Source organism: Hyperoodon ampullatus (assembly GCF_949752795.1).
Source record: "Hyperoodon ampullatus genome assembly, chromosome: 2".
NCBI lineage: Eukaryota > Metazoa > Chordata > Mammalia > Artiodactyla > Ziphiidae > Hyperoodon > Hyperoodon ampullatus.
In genome coordinates, this window is record NC_136915.1 from 74,838,039 (window position 1) to 74,860,199 (window position 22,161).

The 22,161-nt window shown below is 32.5% G+C and overlaps 1 protein-coding gene across 4 annotated transcripts in view; it reads left to right on the forward strand.

The window, feature by feature from the left end:
* Positions 1–22,161, forward strand: part of PRKACB (protein kinase cAMP-activated catalytic subunit beta) — a gene marked incomplete at both ends in the record, with an annotated part of 140,459 nt that overhangs the window by 99,508 nt on the left and 18,790 nt on the right. For 3 of the 4 annotated variants that reach the window (XM_079696334.1, XM_079696333.1, XM_079696335.1), the window contains 5 exons: positions 9,490–9,588; positions 10,161–10,243; positions 12,966–13,092; positions 14,012–14,107; positions 16,522–16,644. In XM_079696334.1, the coding sequence (XP_079552460.1) occupies positions 9,490–9,588; positions 10,161–10,243; positions 12,966–13,092; positions 14,012–14,107; positions 16,522–16,644 (528 nt within the window). The remainder of the gene's footprint in view (positions 1–9,489; positions 9,589–10,160; positions 10,244–12,965; positions 13,093–14,011; positions 14,108–16,521; positions 16,645–22,161) is intronic. The other variant, XM_079696336.1, reaches the window with a different exon arrangement.

The window sequence follows — 22,161 nt, forward strand, 5'->3', positions numbered from 1 at the left end:
TGTGGCTAGTGGCTACCATATTGGACAGCACAGCATTAGATTGGTCTGAGGCTTCAGTCCAACCTCTATTTTTTTTTTTTTCCTTTTTTTTGCAGTACACGGGCCTCTCACTGTTGTGGCCTCTCCCATTGTGGAGCACAGGCTCTGGAGGAGCAGGCTCAGCGGGCATGGCCCATGGGCCTAGCCGCTCCGCAGCATGTGGGATCTTCCCAGACCAGGGCACGAACCTGTGTCCTCTGCATCAGCAGGCGGACTCTCAACCACTGCGCCACCAGGGAAGCCCAACCTCTATTTTAAAACAAAAACCAAAACTAACCTTTAACATGAAAAGTAGTAATGGATTAAGTCTCTCTAAAATTAAATACACCCATACACACATTTGTGCATCTTTGTCTACTGCCCTCTTTCACTTTATCTTTTCTAACCATGCTTCTTGAAAAAATAGTTTAATCACTATCCGCTAACTCACTTCCTTTTAATTCTTCAACCCACAAGAATTTAGCTGCCTCCTTGTTTATCTCCTGCTTCTTGCTACTCTACTGAAATGGCACTACCGTGGACCACCAATCCAGTGACTTAATCACCAAGTCCAGTGGACTCTTTTTGCTCATCTTATGTGACTTTTTTAGAGCCTATGACTGTAGTGATGCTCCCTTGAAACTGTCTTGTCCCTGGACTTCTGGAACCCCATGCTCCTAATTATAGTATTTCCTTTCTGGGCTCTTCTTTTTCATGTGCCTTTTCCTGTTTTGTTCTATTTTTTCCTTCTCTCTGCTCTTTAAAGATTGCTAATCTCAATCTCTGGACTATCCACTCTTCCTGTTTTCTTGTTCTATACCCTCTTCCCATGTACTCTAATCCAAGCTTCAACTCATCCTTGAACTCTACACTTCTGATTTGTACATGCATGGAGTAAGAGCATGGAGCTCTTAGAGATCAACTAGTCCTTACCCTAATTATCTAGATGAGGTAATTGGATCTTAGGGAGGGTAAGTGACCAGCATACTTGTATTGCTAGCACAACAACAAAATGTCTCCAATTTGCTTGCTTGCTTGTTTGTTTGAAGCATAATAGACTTACAATATTATATTAGTTACAGGTGTACAACATAATGATTTGATATTTCTATACATTACAAAATGATCACCATGACAAGTCTAGTTACTATCTGTCACTATACAAAGTTATCATAATATTATTGACTATATTTCCTACGCTGTATTTTAACCTGTGATTCATTTATTTTGTAACTCTTAATTTATCCTGTAAACTCTTAAAGTTCATATCTCTTAATCTCCCTTACCTATATCATTCATCACCCCACATCTCCTCCCCTCTGAGTTCTCTGTATCTATGAGTCTGTTTCTGTTTTGTTATGTTGTTCACTTGTTTTTTAGATTCTACATATAAGAGAAATCATATGGTGTTTTTCTTTGTCTGTCTGACTTATTTTTTACTCACCATAATACCCTCTAAGTCCATCTATGTTGTCACAAATGGCAAGATTTCCTTCTTTTTTTATGGCTGAGTATATTCCATTTTATATTCCATCTTCTTATCAATCCATCTGTTAATGGACACTTAGGTTGCTTCCATATCTTGGCTATCGTAAATAACACTGCAGTGAACATAGGGGTACATATATCTTTTTGAATTAGTGTTTTTATGTTCTTTGGAAAAATACCCAGAAGTGGAATCGCTGGATTATATGGTAGTTCTACTTTTAATTATTTGAGGAACCACCATACTGTTTTCCATAGTGACTGTACCAGTTTACATTCCTACCAACAGTGCGTGAGGGTTCCATTTTCTCCACGTCCTTGCCAACACTTGTTATTTGTGTCGTTTTGATAATAGCCATTCTAACAGGTGTAGGGTTGTATCTCATTGTAGTTTTGATTTGCATTTCCCTGATAATAAGTGATGTTGAGCATTTTTTCATGTACCTGTTGACCATCTGTGTGTCATCTTTAGAAAAATGTCTATTCAGGTCCTCTGCCCATTTTTCAATAGGGTTGTTTTTTGATGTTGAGACTTATGAGTTTTTTTGTATATCTTGGATATTAACCCTTTATCAGATACATTGTTTGCAGTTATTTTCTCCCATTCAGTTGGATGCCTTTTTGTTTTGTTCATAGCTTCCTTCACTGTGCAGAAGTATTTTAGTTTAAGGTAGTCCCATTTGTTTACTTTTGTTTTTGTTTCCCTTGCTTGAGGAGACATATCCAAAAAAAACACTGTTAAGACAGGTGTCAAATAGCATACTGCCTATGTTTTCTTCTAAGAATTTTATAGTTTCAGATCTTACATTTAAGTCTTTAATCCATTTTGAGTTTATGTTTGTATATGGTGTGAGAAAATAACCCAGGTTGATTCTTTTGCATATAGCTGTTCAAGTTTTCCAGCACCGTTTATCAAAGAGACTATCTTTTTTCCATTGTATATTCTTGCCTTGTTTGTTGTAGATTAATTGACCATATAAGCATGGGTTTATTTCTGGGCTTTCTATTATGTTTCATTGGTCTATGTGTCTGTTTTTATACTAGTTTCATACTGTTTTGATTACTGTAGCTTTGTAGTATACTTTGAAATCAGCAGGCATGATACCTGCAGCTTTGTTCTTCTTTCTCAAGATTGTTTTGGCTATTCAGGGTCGTGTTTACATATGAATTCTAGAATTATTTGTTCTAGTTCTATGAAAAATGCCATTGGTATTTTGATAGAGATTGCATTGAATCTGCAGATTGCCATGGGTAGTATGGCCATTTTAAGAATATTAAGTCTTCCAATCCATGAGCTCAATGTATCTTTCCATTTGTTTGTGTCATTTTTAATTTATTTCATCAATGTGTTTTAGTTTTCCGAGTACAGGTTTTTACCTCCTTGGTTAGATTTATTTCTAGGTGTTTTATTGTTTTTGATGCAGTTGTAAGTGGGATTGTTTTAATTTCTCTCTCTGATAGTTTGTTGTTAGTGTATTAAAACACAAATGATTTCTATACATTAATTTTGTGTCCTGAAACCTTACTGAATTCATTTATTAGTTATAATAGTCTTTTTTGTGGCATCTAAAAAATGCAGGGGGGAAGTAAGAATGCAGCGTCATTAGAATGCATTCAAACATAAGAGATTATCAACTTAAATAACCACATGTATGTATAGTTTGTTATATATAGACCTCCTGGTGTCCACAAACCAAAAATCTATAATAGATACACACACAAAAAAGAGAAAGGAATCCAAACATAACACTAAAGATAGACATCAGATCACAAGGGAAGAGAGCAAAAGAAGAAGAAAGAAACAAAAAAAACCCACCTGAAAACAGTTACCAAAATGATAAGTACATATCTACCAATAATTACATTAAATGTAAATGGACTAAATGCTGTAGTCAAAAGATAGAGTGGCTGAATGAATAAAAAAGCAAGACCCATATATATGTTGCCTACAAGAGACTCACTTCACATCTAAAGACACACACAGACTGAAAGTGAGAGGGTGGAAAAAGGTATTCCATGAAAATGAAAATGAAAAGAAAGCTGTGGTAGCAATATTTATATCAGACAAAATAGACTTTAAAACAAAGACCATAATAAGAGACATGAAGGACATTACATAATGATAATTGGGTCAATGCCAGAAGAAGTAATAATAATTATAAATATATATATGCACCCACCATAGGAGCAGCTAAATACATACAGCAAATATTAACAAACATAAAGGGAGAAATTGATAGTAACATATTAATAGTAGGGGACTTTAATATTCCACGTACATCAATGGACAGATCGAGATAGAAAATCAATAAAGAAACACTGCCCTTAAGTGACACATTATACTAGATGGGTTTAATAGCTATATATAGAAAATTCCATCCCAAAGCATCAGAATACACATTCTTTTTCAAGCACACATGGAAATTATCCTGGGTAGATCAATGCTAGGCTACAAAACAAGTCTTAATAAATTTAAGAATTTTGAACTCATATCAAGCATCTTTTCCAACTACAATTATATGAGACTAGAAATCAACAACAAAGAAAAAGTACAAGAAACACAAACACATGGAAGCTAAATATAGCGCTACTGAGCAACCATTGTGTCACTGAAGAAATTAAAGTGGAAATCAGAAAATACCTGGAGACAAATGAAAATGAAATTCAATGATCCAAAATCTGTGGGACACAGTAGAAGCATCTCTAAGAGGGAAGTTTATAGTGATACAAGCCTCCCTCAGGAAACAAGAAAAATCTCAAATAAACAACCTAATCTTACACCTAAAAGAACTAGAAAAAGAAGAATAAACAAAACCCAAAGTTAGTAGAAGAAACCATAAAGATCAGAGCAGAAATAAATGAAAGAGAGACTGAAAAAAACAATAGAAAAGATCAATGAAACTAAGAGCTGGTTCTTTAAAAGATAAGAGGCTTTAACCAGACTCATCAAATAAAGAGGAGAAAGGGCCCAAATAAATAAAATCAGAAATTAAAAAGAAGAAGTTACAACTGACACCACAGAAATACAAAGGATCGTAAGAGATTACTACAAACAATTACATGCCAACTAATTGGACAAACTAGAAGAAATGGATAAATTCCTAGAAGAGTACACTCTCTCAAGACTGAATCAGGAAGAAATAGAAAATATGAACAGATCGACTACCAGTAATGAAATTGAATCAGTAATTAAAAGAAAATACCTCCCAACAACAAAAGTTCAGAACCAAATGACTTCATGGGTGAATTCTACCAAACATTTGAAGAAGAGTTTACATCTGTCCTTCTCAAAGTATTCCAAAAAATTTCAGAGAAAGGAATGCTTGTGACCTCATTGAATGAGGCCAGCATCACCCTGATATCAAAACCGAAAAAAGACACCATAAAAAAAGAAAACTATGGGCCAATATCTCTGATGAACACAGATGCAAAAATCCTCAACAAAATATTAGAAAACCAAATTCAATATATTAAAAAGATCATACACCACGATCAAGTGGGATTTATCCCTGGGATGCAAGGATGGTTCAGAATCCTCAAATCAATCAATGTGATACACCACATTAACAGATTGAAGAATAAAAATCATATGATCATCTCAATAGATGTAGAAAAAGTTTTTGACAAAAAAGCTATTGACATGAACATCCATTTATGACAAAAACTTTCAACAAAGTAGGTATAGAGGGAACAATACCTCAACATAATAAAGGCCAAAAATGACAAGCCTACAGCTAACACTCATACTCCCTGGTAAACTGAAAGCATTTTCTCTAAGATCAGGAATGAGATAAAGATACCCACTCTGTCTACTATTATGCAACATAGTATTGGAAGTCCTAGCCACAGCAAACGGACAAGAAAAAGAAATAAAAGAATCCAAATTGGAAAGGAAAAGGTACAACTGTCACTGTTGGCAGAGGACATGATACTATATCAAATTTATATGTTTTTTATTAAACTTATTTAAATGTTATTATCTGTACAGTCCCTAATATTTTTTGTTTCTTAAGATGTTAACAGAATATACTCTAATCATAAAATATTAAAAGGATTACAAAAGATACCATTTTTATGCTTTAAAGTATTTAGGGAAGTTTCAAATTCCTTTTTTGGTAAGATAGTGACTTGTGTAAGTTACTGAGAAGATTAACTCATTGATTAAATCTTGGTGAAAGAGCATTTTCCAGAAGAATAGCTGCCATTTTAAGTCATTTCTACTGTGGCAATGTTCTGGATCTGTTCATAATTAGGACAAAGTGTTTATGTTCTGAATTTTTTTCAAGTTTATTTACTGTAATTTGCTAAAGATAAGTAATAAAATAACACTCCATAATAACCTTTTTGCCATAAATCTTTCAATTAACTCTTTTTGGCTTCTATCTTATAGTGTATGGAGCATGGGGAAGAAAATCAGTGCAGAAATCAAGGGAATCTCATTTCTTTATTCCTTACTATATGTCTAGCATTGCTAGGTACTTTATATTATTGTATCAGTGAATCTTCCCAACAACTTTGTGTGATATTAATTTCCCTTTTAAGCCCATAACCTATTTAAGTAATTTTTCCAAAGTCAAACAGCTAGTAAGATGAACTAGGAATCTGCACAAGCTTTGTCTGATTTCTATGCCTCCACTCCTTGTTTAATTTTTCCTTTGGAATGTATTTGTTATCCCTAAGATTCTTTCTACCACCACATAGTTTGGTCTCTCACTAATGTTAACTGGGCTTTCACAATAGCATCTTAATTAATTTTTACAACCCCACACTTTTCCCCTGTACTAATTCACCCTCCTTGTTGCCAGTGAAGTTTTCTTACCATGTCATATCACTTCACTTAGTCAAAAAGCTTCCTGATGTTTATTAAATGAAGCCAGAACTCTGCAGCCTACTTTCAAACACTTTATAATTTTCTTCCAGACTCCATTATAGGCTTATTTGACACTGTTTTCCTACATGTCCTCTACTTCTCTGATTGAAACTTGACTCACAGGAGTATTTGGTGCTCTGCTGGGTGGTGCAGGGTAATATGTGATGATACATGGCCTATCTTCTATATTACTATCTTCTCAAGTGTTTGGCTAAAAAAAAGTCAGCTGATAAGTAATTATTTAGAAGTGCTTTTAAATCTATATATTTAAATTAACATAAATGTTAAGAAGTAAATATAAATTTTATTTGAATTTTGAAAATAAAACATGGACTATATTCTCAGGGGTACTTGTTAATTTTCTCTGCCATTCTGGCATACTTCATTACCAAATTTTGAGAAGCACTGTCCTAAGCTATTACCAAATGGAATTAGCAATCAGACTTACCTTTTTTTTTTCTTTCCAGTTTTACTGATATATAATTGACATATAGCACTGTATTAGTAATGATTTGACTTATATAATAACATCATGAAGTGATCAGCATAATAAGTTTAGTGAATATCCATCTTCTCATAGATGCAAAATAAAAGAAAAAGAAAAAAAATTTTTTTCCTTGTGATGAGAACTCTTAGGATTTACTCTCAGCAGCTTTCATATGTAACATACAGCAGTGTTAATTATATTTATCATGTTGTACATTACATCTCTAGTACTATTTATCTAAGTATAGAAGACTTATCTTTCTATATTTTCCCCCTTCAGGTAATGGTTCTGGATATTAACCCTGCCTGTACTACTCTTCTATGTTTTTCTAACCTTTGATATCTATCCATCTTTAAGACCCAGCTGAGCCCTCACCTTTTTTAATAGATTATAATAACAATTGACATTTATTGAGCTTTTACTTTGTGTCAAGCACTGTGTTAATCACTTGACATGTATTGTGCTACACAGTCACTTTCAAAGTAGGTATTATAACTATCGTCAGCATTTTATAGATAAAGAATCTTGGACTCAGAAAGATTATGTACTAGGCCTAATGTAAACATTTTCTCCTCTGAACAATTATAACATCATAACTCTTATTTGGCAGTTATTCATAAATTGCTATTCTCATATTTATGCATCATACTTTCAAGTAAATGTTATGGAGCATGAAGGGAGATACTCTCTTGTCCTTATCTCTCTTGCACTTGTTGTGCCTTACATGTAGTAGATATGCATATTTAAAAGTAAATTAAAATTTAATTAGTTAATTTAAAAATTAACCAACATTATTTGCTTTGCCAGCTCATATGTCTTAGATTCATTTTAATTGTTATGCCCCCCAACATACACACACATTTGGCTTAAGGCTATAATGCAGAAAGCCTCTCTGTTACAGTTTTCATTACTTATTTCACAAGGTAACACATTGTCTATGCCTAACTAAAAACCCAGTATATCGTAATACATAAAAGTAAACACTGTGGTATATCCAAACAATGGAATGTTCTTCAATGCTAAAAAAAAAAGAAAAATGAGCTATCAAGCCATGAAAAGACATGGAGGAAACTAAATGCATAAACTAAGTGAAAGAAGCCAATCTGAAAAGGCTAAATAAATACTATATGATTTCACCTATGGAACATTCTGGAAAAAGCAAAACAATGGAGACAGTAAAAATATTAGTGGTTGCCTGGTTTTGATGGGGAGGGAGGGATGAATAAGTGGGGCACAGAGGATTTTTAGGGCAGTGAAACTACTCTGTATATTATAATGGTGGGTTCATGTCATTACACATTTGTCCAAACCCATAGAATGTACAACACCAAGAATGTACCCTAATGAAATTAATGGGTGATAATGATGGGTCAGTGTAGGTTCATTAATTGTAACAAATGTGCACTCTGGTGAAGAATGTTGATAATGGAGGAAACTATGCATGTGTGGAGGCAGGGGGTATATGGGAAATCTCTGTACTTTGTGTTCAGTTCTGCTGTGAACCTGAAACTGCTTAAAAAAAAAGTCTATTAATAAAAAGTAAACACAAAGCAACAATAATTCTCCAGCTAATGTTATATAATTTATTGTGATAAGTATGGACTAATTGGTTCTGTAACCAGTTAGAATGTGGACAATAGTGATTCATTCACTTCATGTTTTCAGGTAAAAAAAAAACAGCTGAGGTCTGACGAGTTGAAATAACATCTCCAGTGTCACAAACTGGTTGAATAGAAGGTCTAGAGAACACAGGTCTTCTGACTCTTAGTCAGTTATTCTTTACTCAGCATTATTTTTATACTATAATTTTATATCCTAATAATGGATGGTATCTTTGATAACCTTTCTTATTCATGTTCAACTTCTTGAGTTCTGTGACTACCCCACACTGACAATAAGCCTCTGTCAAGAAAAAATGCCACTTCCTAATGATTTACACATATACAAAGCCCTGTTTTTCTTAAATTCAGAATAGAATCACATGTGGAATAGAATCACAGTCTTCATGAAGTCAAGATAAGTTTCTTTCCCTACTATGTAGCTGATTGATTAGACAAACCAGTGGAAGCTTGATTAATCCTATATGACCTTATTTGTTATAAAGACATAGTCATTTTTTTCAATATTTTGTGGCTCTGCAAATGTTCTTGTATTTATTCAAGTATTATGAAATTAACAGATTGTTCATTTTTAACCTCCTGTTTTTTAGTTATTGACTTTTCCTCAATCTTTAATTTTCTTGCTTATCTTCTCAAGATTTAAAATCAATACCTACTTATTACAGTAATTTGTGCCAGCTCTTTTAGTGGACTATAAGTCATTAGGACCTCAGTATTTTTGCATATTAATTTTTTAAGTAATTTATTATAAGTCCCTTTTTTCTTAGTTCTTGCTTCTTTACTGAAAGTTATAGTTAACCTTCCGAAGACCAAGTTTTAAACCTCTGTTAGGTTTTTCATTTGAATCTGATAAGCCTAGTTGGTAGTTATTATTATTATCCTTATTTAAGCTAGCAATTTTGTTTATCCAAGTTCATTATTATATGGAAAACTTTTTTTTCTTTTAAAATTATAACAACTTTTAAATTTTGTTCAAATACATAAATATATCTTTTTTTTGTCAATTACAGGTTGTTAAACTGAAGCAAATAGAGCATACTTTGAATGAGAAAAGAATATTACAGGCAGTGAATTTTCCTTTTCTTGTTCGACTGGAGTATTCTTTTAAGGTAAATTTTACTTCTATCTAAATGAAATATTTTCAACTTCATATTTTTTAAATTAAAAGGCTATAATAGGATTCTAATCTATATGATAAACCTGGAGAAAATGAATAAACAAAAAAGTAATCTATTTAGATTTATTCTTTAAATCAAATGAAGATCTGTGTATTTAGGATGATGTTAAAAATCTAATGTACTAATTTATGTACTAATTTAGTACATAAAATGTAAATATTCTTACTAACTTTTTCAAATTTTTTTTTAACTTTTGCTTACACTATAGCATTATGTCATTGCCAAAGTGTTTAATTGTTCAAGAGTTAAGTGTTCCCTGCAAGAGCAGGAGCAGCAAAAATCCCAGACTAATCTGTGGCAAGAGTACCAGGGGGGGAAAAATAAGTGCCCCAGTGTAGAAAAGTTAGGGCCTTTTCCATTTATTCTCTATTTCCCAATGTTAGTAATGTATCAAATTTTTAAATTTGTCTTTTTCTAATTGAACATGGTGTTATCTTAAAATATTTTCGTGCAAAATAATGTTTCATAATTTTGATTTATTTATCCTTTTTATTTGTTCATAGGATAATTCTAATTTATACATGGTTATGGAATATGTCCCTGGTGGTGAAATGTTTTCACATCTAAGAAGAATTGGAAGGTTCAGGTAACTAACACTTTACACTCCTCAAATCTTTATATACTGTTAAACCAAACTTTTAAGTTATTGTCAATGTTAAAAATTTATTTCATTTAATTTAGTAATATTTTAGCTATATGAAGAATTACATGGAAACATTAATAAGAGGCCACATCATACTGAGTTTTAAAAATTAAATAAAAGCACCATGATAGCAGTATAAATATTCTAGCGTTCGTAGGTATCATGAGGGTCCATTATTTGAAGAATATCCAGATATTGCAAAAATTAATTGAATTTAGACCAGTATTTACTGAATAAATATTAATAATACATCTCTGGGGAAGAAGTTTGTGTAAGGATGAAGATAAGAAAGAAATATATAGAAAAGATAATCATTGGTATCATAGTGATAAAATTATGCAAGTTTATTTTGCACAAATTTATTCTCCTTAACGTTGTTGCCATGTTGAGTTTTAAACATATATATGTCATTTAAAAGGAGTTTGTACCTTATCATTAGGTTATTACTAATAAGGTCACACAGTTATTAAAAGAGTTTATAGATTTTGTTAACTTTCCCTGTGTGTAATAGTTTGTAAGCTACTACTATTCATTAAAAATCACTATTAGAATGAAGCTGAAACCAAGAGCAGGTCCAGCTTTGTTCAGTATACTGTATATTGACATAATTAAAACATCAGTATGAATTCAAACAAGACTGAAGATGGTAATTCAATTCATGAAAACATGATGGTAGACTTGGATTACCATGAGATCATATTCAGTAATGGGCCAGAATGAGAGTTATTTTAGTTACCTGAGGCCTAAACCAAAATTCATTTATTGACCTAATATGTATAGGACACCTAATATATGTCAGGCACTGTGCTGATGCAGAGTAACTTCTCTTTAATGATTTTTTTTAACTTCCTGTTGTCCTCTCCTACACTCCTTGTCCAGGCAGGTCCAGAATTCTTATATTGCCCTATGATAATTTAGAGTTTTACACTGAATTACCACACCTTAACCTGTCTTCAAAAAATATTTTATCCATTTTCTGTGATTGTTTATTTTTTTGCAACTCCCCACACTCTTATTTCTTTAATACTTAACTTGATACTAAGAGGAAAGCAAGTTGATTGACATAACTCACACAGAGACATTGTCTTTTCTAACCTTTCACACATACTATTTATATACTTGAAAGGTTGCTAACACCCACCTTAGAAACTTTGAGGCAACAGGAAGACTGAGTTATTGTTGAGCATGGTTCTAATCAGAATCAGTGGAGTCATTACGATTCTCTACTTAAATAGTAACTGTCTAGACTTAAAGCTGCTACAGCATTAAATGCTCCTTATAGAATATTTTGCTCTGACCTTTCAACAATTTGATTAAAGATCTATGTAATGTTTGTGTACCTCCAATCAAACACCAGTGTGGAGATAAACATAAAATGCTGAGTGCATCTTATGTTTATGATGATAAGATGATAAATGCATCTTATATTAACGGGTGTATGAAGAAAATGAGAGGGAACTTCCCAGGTCAAATGCTTCCAAAATTAAGGATAAATGTTTCAGTGACCAGGATGATTCTTCTAATCTCCCTTTACAGTATTCTCATTCCTTGTCATAGGACATATGGTATAGCTTGTTACAGTGTCATGATAGGGCTGGAACTGGAAGGATATCATAAAATATTGCCACAAAAATGTTTTTCTTATTGAATGAATATTCAAATGAATATTCATTCATTTAACAAATATTTGCTGAGCACTTGGTGTGTATCAGGCTAAGACCTTGGAAATATAGTGAGTGACAAGCAAAAGTAGTAGCATATACAATCTCTTTTTAGAATTCCTATTTTTGGTGCTACCAGATCAAACTCATGCCAGCCATCTTGAGGGAAATTCTATTCATAGTTAAGGTTGTTCATTGAGGACACAAATCTGAAAGTCATTGCAATATATCAGGAAGATTAGAAGAATTCAGTGTATACACGACAAGATGAAATAGAAACTCAAACTAGAAAACAGTACATCCTTTTGGAGTAATACTCAGAATGTGGCATCAAAATTACCATAATCTATCAGTTAATCTAACCTATGTATCCAGAACTGTGTGTATTTACCTAAATATACAGATTATACCTATGTTCAGGTATCTGTATAAATATGCATAGTAGAAGATTTGGAAATTCAGACACCAGGATTAAATCTGGTTTCTGAATGGGATTATTGGTATCTTTATTCTTCATTAATATTTTATGGCTCTTTTTCTATAATGAGCATACGTCACTTTTGTAATAGTAACAGCCTGGGTAAAATGGCATAAATCTGCAGATTAATGCAGAAATTCTTTAAGTATTTGAAATTTATCTGAAAGGTAGATGAGATGAAGCCTATCAGCAATAGCAGTTGCCCCGACAGATAATCTAACTGGTGTTTTTCAGTCATTCTCAATGTCTTCTAACATGGCCAATAATAATTTAAATTACAATGACAATCTGAGAGTTAAGTTTTCTTCAACATATGCTGCCCAGTAAGTATATCAAAGCATTATTTGAAGATGATTTATAGATTTAGTAAATATTTGGAAACTAACATATTTCTTTACATATGTTTAAAAGAAAAAAAAATTTTTCTCCCCAAATGCCTCTACCTCATGTTATTTTTTTTGTATATCCTACTAATTACTATATGTTAACCTATTTTACTGAAAATCAATGTTTTGTTTCTTTGTAGTGAACCCCATGCACGGTTCTATGCAGCTCAGATAGTGCTAACATTCGAGTACCTCCATTCACTAGACCTCATCTACAGAGATCTAAAACCTGAAAATCTCTTAATTGACCACCAAGGTTATATCCAGGTATGACTTGAACACATTATATATAATATATTTGAGAAATACTGGGTAAGAAGTTATATGTATTTAACCACAACTACCAATATTGGATTCTTTTTTTTCTTTGAGGGAGACAATTCTTCCTAACAGTTTAAATTGAGCTCACAGTTCTGTTGCTATTACAAAGAACCAAAAGTTCCATCAAAGATGGAACCTGTTTCTATCTCCCTTAGTCTATAGTTGTGAACTGATTTCAGGCTCCTGTGTAAAGAAATAATAGCTAAATTTGTGAGTACTCACTTAGTGCCAGGCATTATTCTAAGTGTTTTACATGTATCACCTCTTTTAATTCTGATAACACTATGAAATGTAAATACTATTGTTATCCTCATTTTAAGGTTAATGAAACTAAGGAACAGCAAGGTCACACATGTAGAGTCATAATTTGAATCCTGTCAGCCTGTCCCAAGAGTCCATGCTTTTTAACGCTACAGTGCAGCTACCAAAGGAGGCCCAGCTACCAATAATGGACTGGTGGTAGTGTTTTCTTTCCATCTGTACTATCAATAGAATGAGAGCATTCCTTTTTACGCAGTTATTAAGATTCTCCCAGTGATGCTTTTGCACTTCTGAGGATGTAATTAAGGGCAGAGGACAATGCTGGACTTAAGGAACACTCCTAGCACTGCTTCATTTTTATTAAAACTATTTTTTTTTTTTTTGGTTCATTTGTTTCTTTGTTTGTGTCAGGGAAAGGTTCTCCAGCATGGGTTGCTTTAACCTTTATTCACTAAACAGTGCCTTCTTGGATTAGTCTCAATTACATTGACTTAATTTTTTTCATGGTGTTAATTTTAACTCTGACTTTTAACTTTCAACTTAGGTACAGTAGTACATTTATTATGAAATAATAAATGTTTACAAGTTTTTTTGTCTTTTTTAGGTCACAGACTTTGGGTTTGCCAAAAGAGTTAAAGGCAGAACTTGGACATTATGTGGCACTCCAGAATATTTGGCTCCAGAAATAATTCTCAGCAAGGTATATTTATAATGTAGTTATGTAAGAAGTAGAAATATAAGGCATGCATCACTGTGGACGTTTATAAAAATAAAGTTTATTGATCTAATTTTACATGTTTATTTAATCTAAATATGAATTTAAATCTATTTGTTCATAATTATTACAAAGTAATTATTTAGAGTCTACCAGTAATCCCATAAACTGGTGATTTTAACTCTGAATCTGAGAGAATTAGTATGAATAAATCTGACCTCTAGATCCATGTTTTGAAGCCAAAAGCATAGCCTTTTCATAATTATTCCCAATACAGAAGGGCGAGGAGGCCCTTGCTCTGGGTTACACCAAGAGACAAACTAAAGACGACATGTACTAGTTGTCAATTCTTCCTTTGTTTCAACTTTACCACTTAAATGAAAAAAAAGTATGTGAATTATTTTTTAAAATAATCTCACCATCCAGAGGTAGCCTTTTTAAAAAAACATTTTAATATATTTTTCTATGCATGTTATAGTGAATGTACAGTTTTATATTCAGCTTTTTCACTTGAATGGTAATAGGCATGCAAATATAATTCTAATGGCTTACTTGAAAATGTACCATATTGTATTTTGCCATTTTCTGTTTTTGAGTATTCAGGTTATTTCGTTTTCTTCTATTATAAATCACTGTGATAAACATCTTTGTACATAAAGCTTTTTCTATATTTTAAATTATTTTTTTAGGATAGATTCCTAGAAGTGGAATTACAGGGTCAGAGAGTATGAACATTTTTAAGGCTTTCAATACATGTTGCCAAAGCACTGTCCAAAAAGATTGTAACAATTTTGCACTTCTCAGCAGTGTTTGAGAGTACCTGTTTCACCACACTTTCTCCAGCATTGGATATTCTTGTTTTAAAAACCATTACTAATTTGATAGACAGTAAATGATATCTAATTATTTTAAGTCTTATGTTTGATTATTAGATTTTTTTAATGCTTAATAGCCATTTGGTATTTCTTTGTGTGTATGAATTATTAGTTCATGTCCTTTGCCCATTTTTCTATTATAATTTAGTTTTTCTTACTGATTTGTTTTCGTTTTCCATACCTAGGGTATTGAAAGCATCTGGAATACTTATTATGAACATTAGTACACAATCCAAAACATAGAAATCAAAGTTTGGTAAAAGGATCTGTTTCAACGTTACATGCTTTCATTATAGCAAAAAAACATGGTAATTACATTATTAATGAGTTGAATTTAAAGAATTAAAGCAAAGTTGATGCCATTTCTATTAGCAAAACAAAGTGCTATTCCTGTTTTACTAGTCTCTCTCTTTTTAAAAACATACAGAAGCAGGAAATAAAAAGAAAAAAATCTCTATATTATTATATTTTAGCCAGTAATTTGAAAATTAAATAGTTTATAAGCTAAAATTTTGAAAAACGGTTGGACTAGGGGGAGTGGCAAAGGTAATTAAAGGCTGTATCTGATGGCAGACCAAAAGATCTGGCAAGAACTCAGCTCATTTCTCTCCATGATCAAGTTGTTTTGTTTTTTTTTCATAATCTTTTGTGCCAGTTGACACTGATTATGGCTGATAACAAACTTTATATAAACATGTTAATATTTTATTCTTATTTATTTTCTTATCAGTACTTCTAAATCTTAATTTTAGTAGGCTTAACATGAAAAAAACAAACCCAAATAAGAAACCTTAGAATTGTACATCTGGTTTGCAACACACTCTTTGTACACATCATTTCCTTTCATTTGATGTAGTCCCCACAAAATCCCATGAATTAGTTATCTTTCTTTTATACCTTTTACAGATGAGAAACAAAACACTAGATGAATAAAGTATACTTAAATATTTACATTTATTATGTTCCACATTAAATTTTTAGCTTTCATAAGATCCTGTGAAATGGATGGGATTATCCCGAGTATACTCACCCTCTTAACCCCAACAATATAGAATATTTTGAAGTCAACTCCACTGTTTATTATGAAGTACAGTATGTACTCTTTCATTTCAAAACTTTTGACCTAAGTATTCTCTAGAAAACCTGATTCATAATATTATGGAACTAGATTGGGCTTTAAGGGGGTAATTTGGTCCAATTCCCTTCCTACTGTTGAGCAACAACTAAATTATCCCAATTAAACAGGGCATTTTTTATTGTCTTTAATATTCTTAATGATTTTAGGAAGAAGAATTAATAATATTTCCTAATATCCAATTTCAGTATCTGGAAATTCTCCCCTTTGTTTAATTCAAATCTGACCTGATACATTTTGTTTATTTTTTATTTTATCCTGAATTACTGCTCAGCAACTGCTTTTAAAAAATTTTCATATGCTTGAAGATCACTTTGAAATAATTTATGACTTCATTCTCCTCTGAGTGAATTAAGTAATAATTGACATTTTGTGTTGGTTTATCTTAGGGCTACAATAAGGCAGTGGATTGGTGGGCATTAGGAGTGTTAATCTATGAAATGGCAGCTGGCTACCCCCCATTCTTTGCAGACCAACCAATTCAGATTTATGAAAAGATTGTTTCCGGAAAGGTAAGTAATACAATTTATTATTCCTTTATTATTCATTATTTCTATAAACGAATTTTAAGCTTTGTAGACTGAAACCATTTGATGTCATCAGAATATTACCCTAAATTGGGAAAAAGACAGAAATATCCATAGTTGCTTCCCTTATATTTAGCAGCTTAAATGAGCAGCACTCATTTAAGATAGCATAAATATTGAATCATTGAAGTCTTTTAAGTAAAAAGGGGCAATTTTACAAACATATTAGCAAAATAATAAAGCAGTTTCCATTATTAGCATTTTTATCACTTGTAAAAAACACAGGATCATAGCCCTAATTCTTCCATATTCCTTCAAATAAATAAAAATTGTTAGTTATTTCATGTGGGTATCTGCTTGGAGAGAAGTTTTAGGGGCTGTTTTTATATGCCGTTGCTTTTTTAGGAGAGACTTGTTTGAATTATGTCAAACATTACAAAATTGGAAGTAGACATAGAATAGATAAGCCTTTTTAAGATGGGAATACATAGAAATTACGTAAACAGTTTTTCATGTTACTGTGATTATAATTGCCATTGATCTTTAGCAAATATGAAACTAATATTAATTCTTCTTGAATATGAGTAGATGTACTCTAAGTCAGAGTATTTTACATTTTGTAATTACTCCATAAACCTTCCTTCTTTTGCATTTATAATCCCTAATTTTTTTTCCAAGAGTATTTTGTTTAAGGTCAATCATTCACTCTTGCCATAACTCATGCATTGCAGTCAGTTTTAATAGAGATGAGCCTGATTCAGTAGGCTTTCAAAAATTCCCAGAAGGCCTTCTATGCATTTATGACAGAGTTCATGGGAATGTTCATTTCCTTATATTTCCTTATTTTTCCTTTTCCTACATGTGGTATGCTCTATTAGTTAGTTTTTGTTTATTTGTTTGTTTTTGATCATATAACATCAGTCTTGACATGACATTCCCTGAGATGTGATATAGTTGACTTTTTTGTATTTTGTGACCTTCTAAGGCAGAGATAAGCCTAATCAACCTAAAGAAACTGGAAGGAGATAGAAGAAAAATCTGTTTCTTTATATCTCAGCCAGATTCATGTTCTGTATTTTGTATGAAAGCTGACCCTTAGGATTCATGAACTTAAAATTTATAATGTCACCTATTCAGAAGATACCTTCAATGTCCATAATACAATAATTTATCTTTTTTACTAAGACCCAAATTTAAATAGCTGGATGGAACAAGACACCAATAGAATGAGTCTCTCCAGCCACCTAGAACCCACATCTCAACACGACAGTGCTGTTCCATATATCATAGTGTATATGCAGTCTACAGGGATCACAAGATTTTCAGTTATATTTTACTGTATATTATGGGGGGAAGTTTTATATTATGGCAGGTTCACAAACTAGGGGACTAACTAAAGAATGCATACTTCAACTATGTCAAAGGTTGAAAAAATAAGTACCTCTTACAGCTAACTAAGCTAGGTTTTTGAAAGATTCACACTAAAGTAATATAGAAAGGCAGAACGAAGAATTGATATTTACGTAATTAAGTATTACTGCTGTCCCTGCTACATTTGTAGATCTCTAAGCTTCAGGTTTCTTATCTTTGTAATTGTTTTCACCCAGCAGAATATTAAAGTCAAAGTAAGAGAACTTTTGAGATGAACAAAACAAAAAATCAAGAAAAATTAATAGACAAGACAGTGATTTATTTTTTAAGAATTTGAGAAGTGATTATGTAAAATCTCAAGAGAAAATAAGGCCAAAGGTCATATGAAGAATAATGAGAGGACTAAAATACTTTTAAATAACTGAATGGGAGAAGCATATTTTACTAGTACACAGACTAAAAATGCAGAAATTATAGTAATAGTTCCAAGTAATTTAATTACAGTTAATTGTAGAGTTCCTGAATCTTTACTATATTGCTTTTATTTATACTTAATTTCATAGGAGGAATCAAATTTTCTGACAAGGATGCTGTCCTAACTAAATTTTATTTACTTAGAAAAATTGTTTTAGCTAAAACAAATGTATCTTCATCTGTATGAATTGGCCTCTGTTTGCCAATCATTGTACATTGTGTAAATTTTTTTTGGCTACTTATGAATATGTTTTTATTTCATATCAAACTTTAACATTTAGAATCCAATGGTAGCACACGGTTTAAATTTAAATCTGCATAAATTCTAAAATTGTAACAGTTTAAATCCTGGTCACCTTAGAAGAGAAGAGTAGCAACATAAAATTTTATCATATCACAATATCTGATTTTTTTCCTTTATTTATTAGAAATACGATAGGGTGTTTGGTGTACTATTGTTTTTAACTAAAGGTGCCAGATTATCTCTCCCCATATTGGATGTAAAGTTTTCATTCCTTGTTCTCTTTATGCATTTAAAGTAGAACTCGTGAAAACAAAATAATTGTTATTAAGTGATCTCTAGGATCTGTATTATTTGAATGTAAATATTCACTAATGAAACTTCAGAGCTTTTGCACAGCAAAGGAAACCATAAACAAAACCAAAAGACAACCCTCAGAATGGGAGAAAGTATTTGCAAATGAAGCAACAGACAAAGGATTCATCTCCAAAATTTATAAGCAGCTCATGCAGCTCAATAACAAAAAACCAAAAAACCCAATCCAGAAATGGGCAGAAGACCTAAATAGACATTTCTCCAAAGAAGATATACAGACTGCCAACAAACACATGAAAGAATGCTCAACATCATTAATCATTAGAGAAATGCAAATCAAAACTGCAATGAGATATCATCTCACACCAGTCAGAATGGCCATCATCAAAAAATCTAGAAACAATAAATGCTGGAGAGGGTGTGGAAAAAAGGGAACACTCTTGCACTGCTGGTGGGAATGTGAATTGGTACAGCCACTATGGAGAAGAGTATGGAGCTTCCTTAAAAATCTACAAATAGAACTACCATATGACCCAGCAATCCCACTATTGGGCATATACCCTGAGAAAACCATAATTCAAAAAGAGTCATGTACCACAATGTTCATTGCAGCTCTATTTACAATAGCCCGGAGATGGAAACAACCTAAGTGTCCATCATCGGATGAATGGATAAAGAAGATGTGGCACATATATACAATGGAATATTACTCAGCCATAAAAAGAAACGAAATTGAGCTATTTATAATGAGGTGGATAGACCTAGAGTCTATCATACAGAGTGAAGTAAGTCAGAAAGAGAAAGACAAATACTGTATGCTAACACATATATATGTAATTTAGGAATAAAAGAAAATGTCATGAAGAACCTAGGGGTAAGACAGGAATAAAGACACAGACCTAGTTGAGAATGGACTTGAGGATATGGGGAGGGGGAAGTGTAAGCTGTGACAAAGCGAGAGAGAGGCATGGACATACATACACTACCAAACGTAAGGTAGATAGCTAGTGGGAAGCAGCCGCAGAGCACAGGGAGATCAACTCAGTGCTTTGTGACTGCCTGGAGGGGTGGGATAGGGAGGGTGAGAGGGAGGGAGATGCAAGAGGGAAGAGATATGGGAACATATGCATATGTATAACTGATTCACTTTGTTATAAAGCAGAAACTAACACACCATTGTAAAGCCATTATACTCCAATAAATATGTAAAAAAAAAATCATATTCACATTTCCCAATAAAGCAATCTGTTTCAGCACTGAAATCCAAACTAGAAGTTATCTCTATCCACATTACAAAGTATTATTGTCTCTCTAGTTAGTAGCTAAAAGTCAAATTGGAGACAAACTTGTTTTCAAATTTTTTAATTGTTCAAGTCATTGAAAATCCAGTTTTGGTCTTACAGATCCTGTATTTGTATTTAAATTTTTTAATGGTTTTAATGATATCAAATAACATTTAAAAATATACTTTGCATTCAGAATTATTTTCTTTTTTTAAAAAGCATGGTATTTTATGCAACAGTATTTTATGTTGATTATATTTTCGAAAACCATGTTATAAAGGTTATAGGTATCATTGACTTATCAAAGTTAAATGAAATGTGTTTAATGAAGTGATTAATTCACTAAAGTACATATAGTTGAACATTAGACTTTTACGTTCTTTCTCTATATACCATATTTTAATTCAAACTGGTATTTATAAATGCACAGAAAGATGATCGATCAGCTTGTTAGATCCTCTCCTACACATATTTTGCCTTTAAAAGAAACAGAGAAGGTGGTATTATTTATTTATTTATTTATTTATTTATTTTTATTGGGATATAGTTGTTTTACAATGTTGTGTTAGTTTCTACTGTACAGCAAAGTGGATTTCCCTGTGCTATACAGCAAGTTATTATTTATCTATTTTATACATATTAGTGTATATATGTCAATCTCAATCTCCCAATTCATCCTACCACCCGTGCCCCCTGCTTCCCCCGCTTGGTGTCCATACGTTTGTTCTCTACATCTGTGTCTTTTTTTCTGCCTAGCAAACTGGTTCATCTGTACCATTTTTCTAGATTCCACATATATGCGTTAATATACGATATTTGCTTTTCTCTTTCAGACTTGACTTCACTCTGTATGACACTCTCTAGGTCCATCCATGTCTCTACAAATAACCGAATTTTGTTCCTTTTCATGGCTAAGTAATATTCCATTGTATATATATACCACATCTTCTTTATATATTTGTCTGTTGATGGACATCTAGCTTGTTTCCATGACCTGGCTATTGTAAATAATGCTGCAATGAATATTGGGGTGCATGTGTCTTTTTGAATTATGGTTTTCTCTGGGTATATGCCCAGTAGTGCGATTGCTGGGTCATATGGTAAGTCTATTTTTAGTTTTTTAAGGAACCTCCATACTGTTCTCCATAGTGGCTGTATCAATTTACATTCCCACCAACAGTGCAAGAGGTTTCCCTTTTCTCCACACCCTCTCCGCATTTATTGTTTGTAGGCTTTCTGATGATGCCCATTCTGACTGGTGTGAGGTGATACCTCATTGTAGTCTTGATTTGTATTTCTCTAACAATTAATGATGTTGAGCAGCTTTTCCTGTGCCTCTTGGCCATCTGTATGTCTTTGGAGAAGTGTCTATTTAGGTCTCCCACCCATTTTTTGATTAGGTTGTTTGTTTTTTTGATATTGATCTGCATGAACTGTTTATATATTTTGGAGATTAATCCTTAGCCCGTTGATTCGTTTGCAAATATTTTCTCCCATTCTGGGGGTTGTCTTTTTGTCTTATTTATGGTTTTCTTTGCTGTGCAAAAGCTTTTGTTTCATTAGGTCCCATTTGCTTATTTTTATTTCCATTACTCTAGGAGGTGGGTCAAAAAAGATCTTGCTGTGATTTATGTCAAAGAATGTTCTTCCTATGCTTTCCTCTAAGAGTTTTATAGTGTCTGGTCTTACATTTAGGTCTTTAATCCTTCTTGAGTTTATTTTTGCATATGGTGTTAGGGAGTGTTCTAATTTCATTCTTTTACATGTAGCTGTCCAGTTTTCCCAGCACCACTTACTGGAGAGACTGTCTTTTCTCCA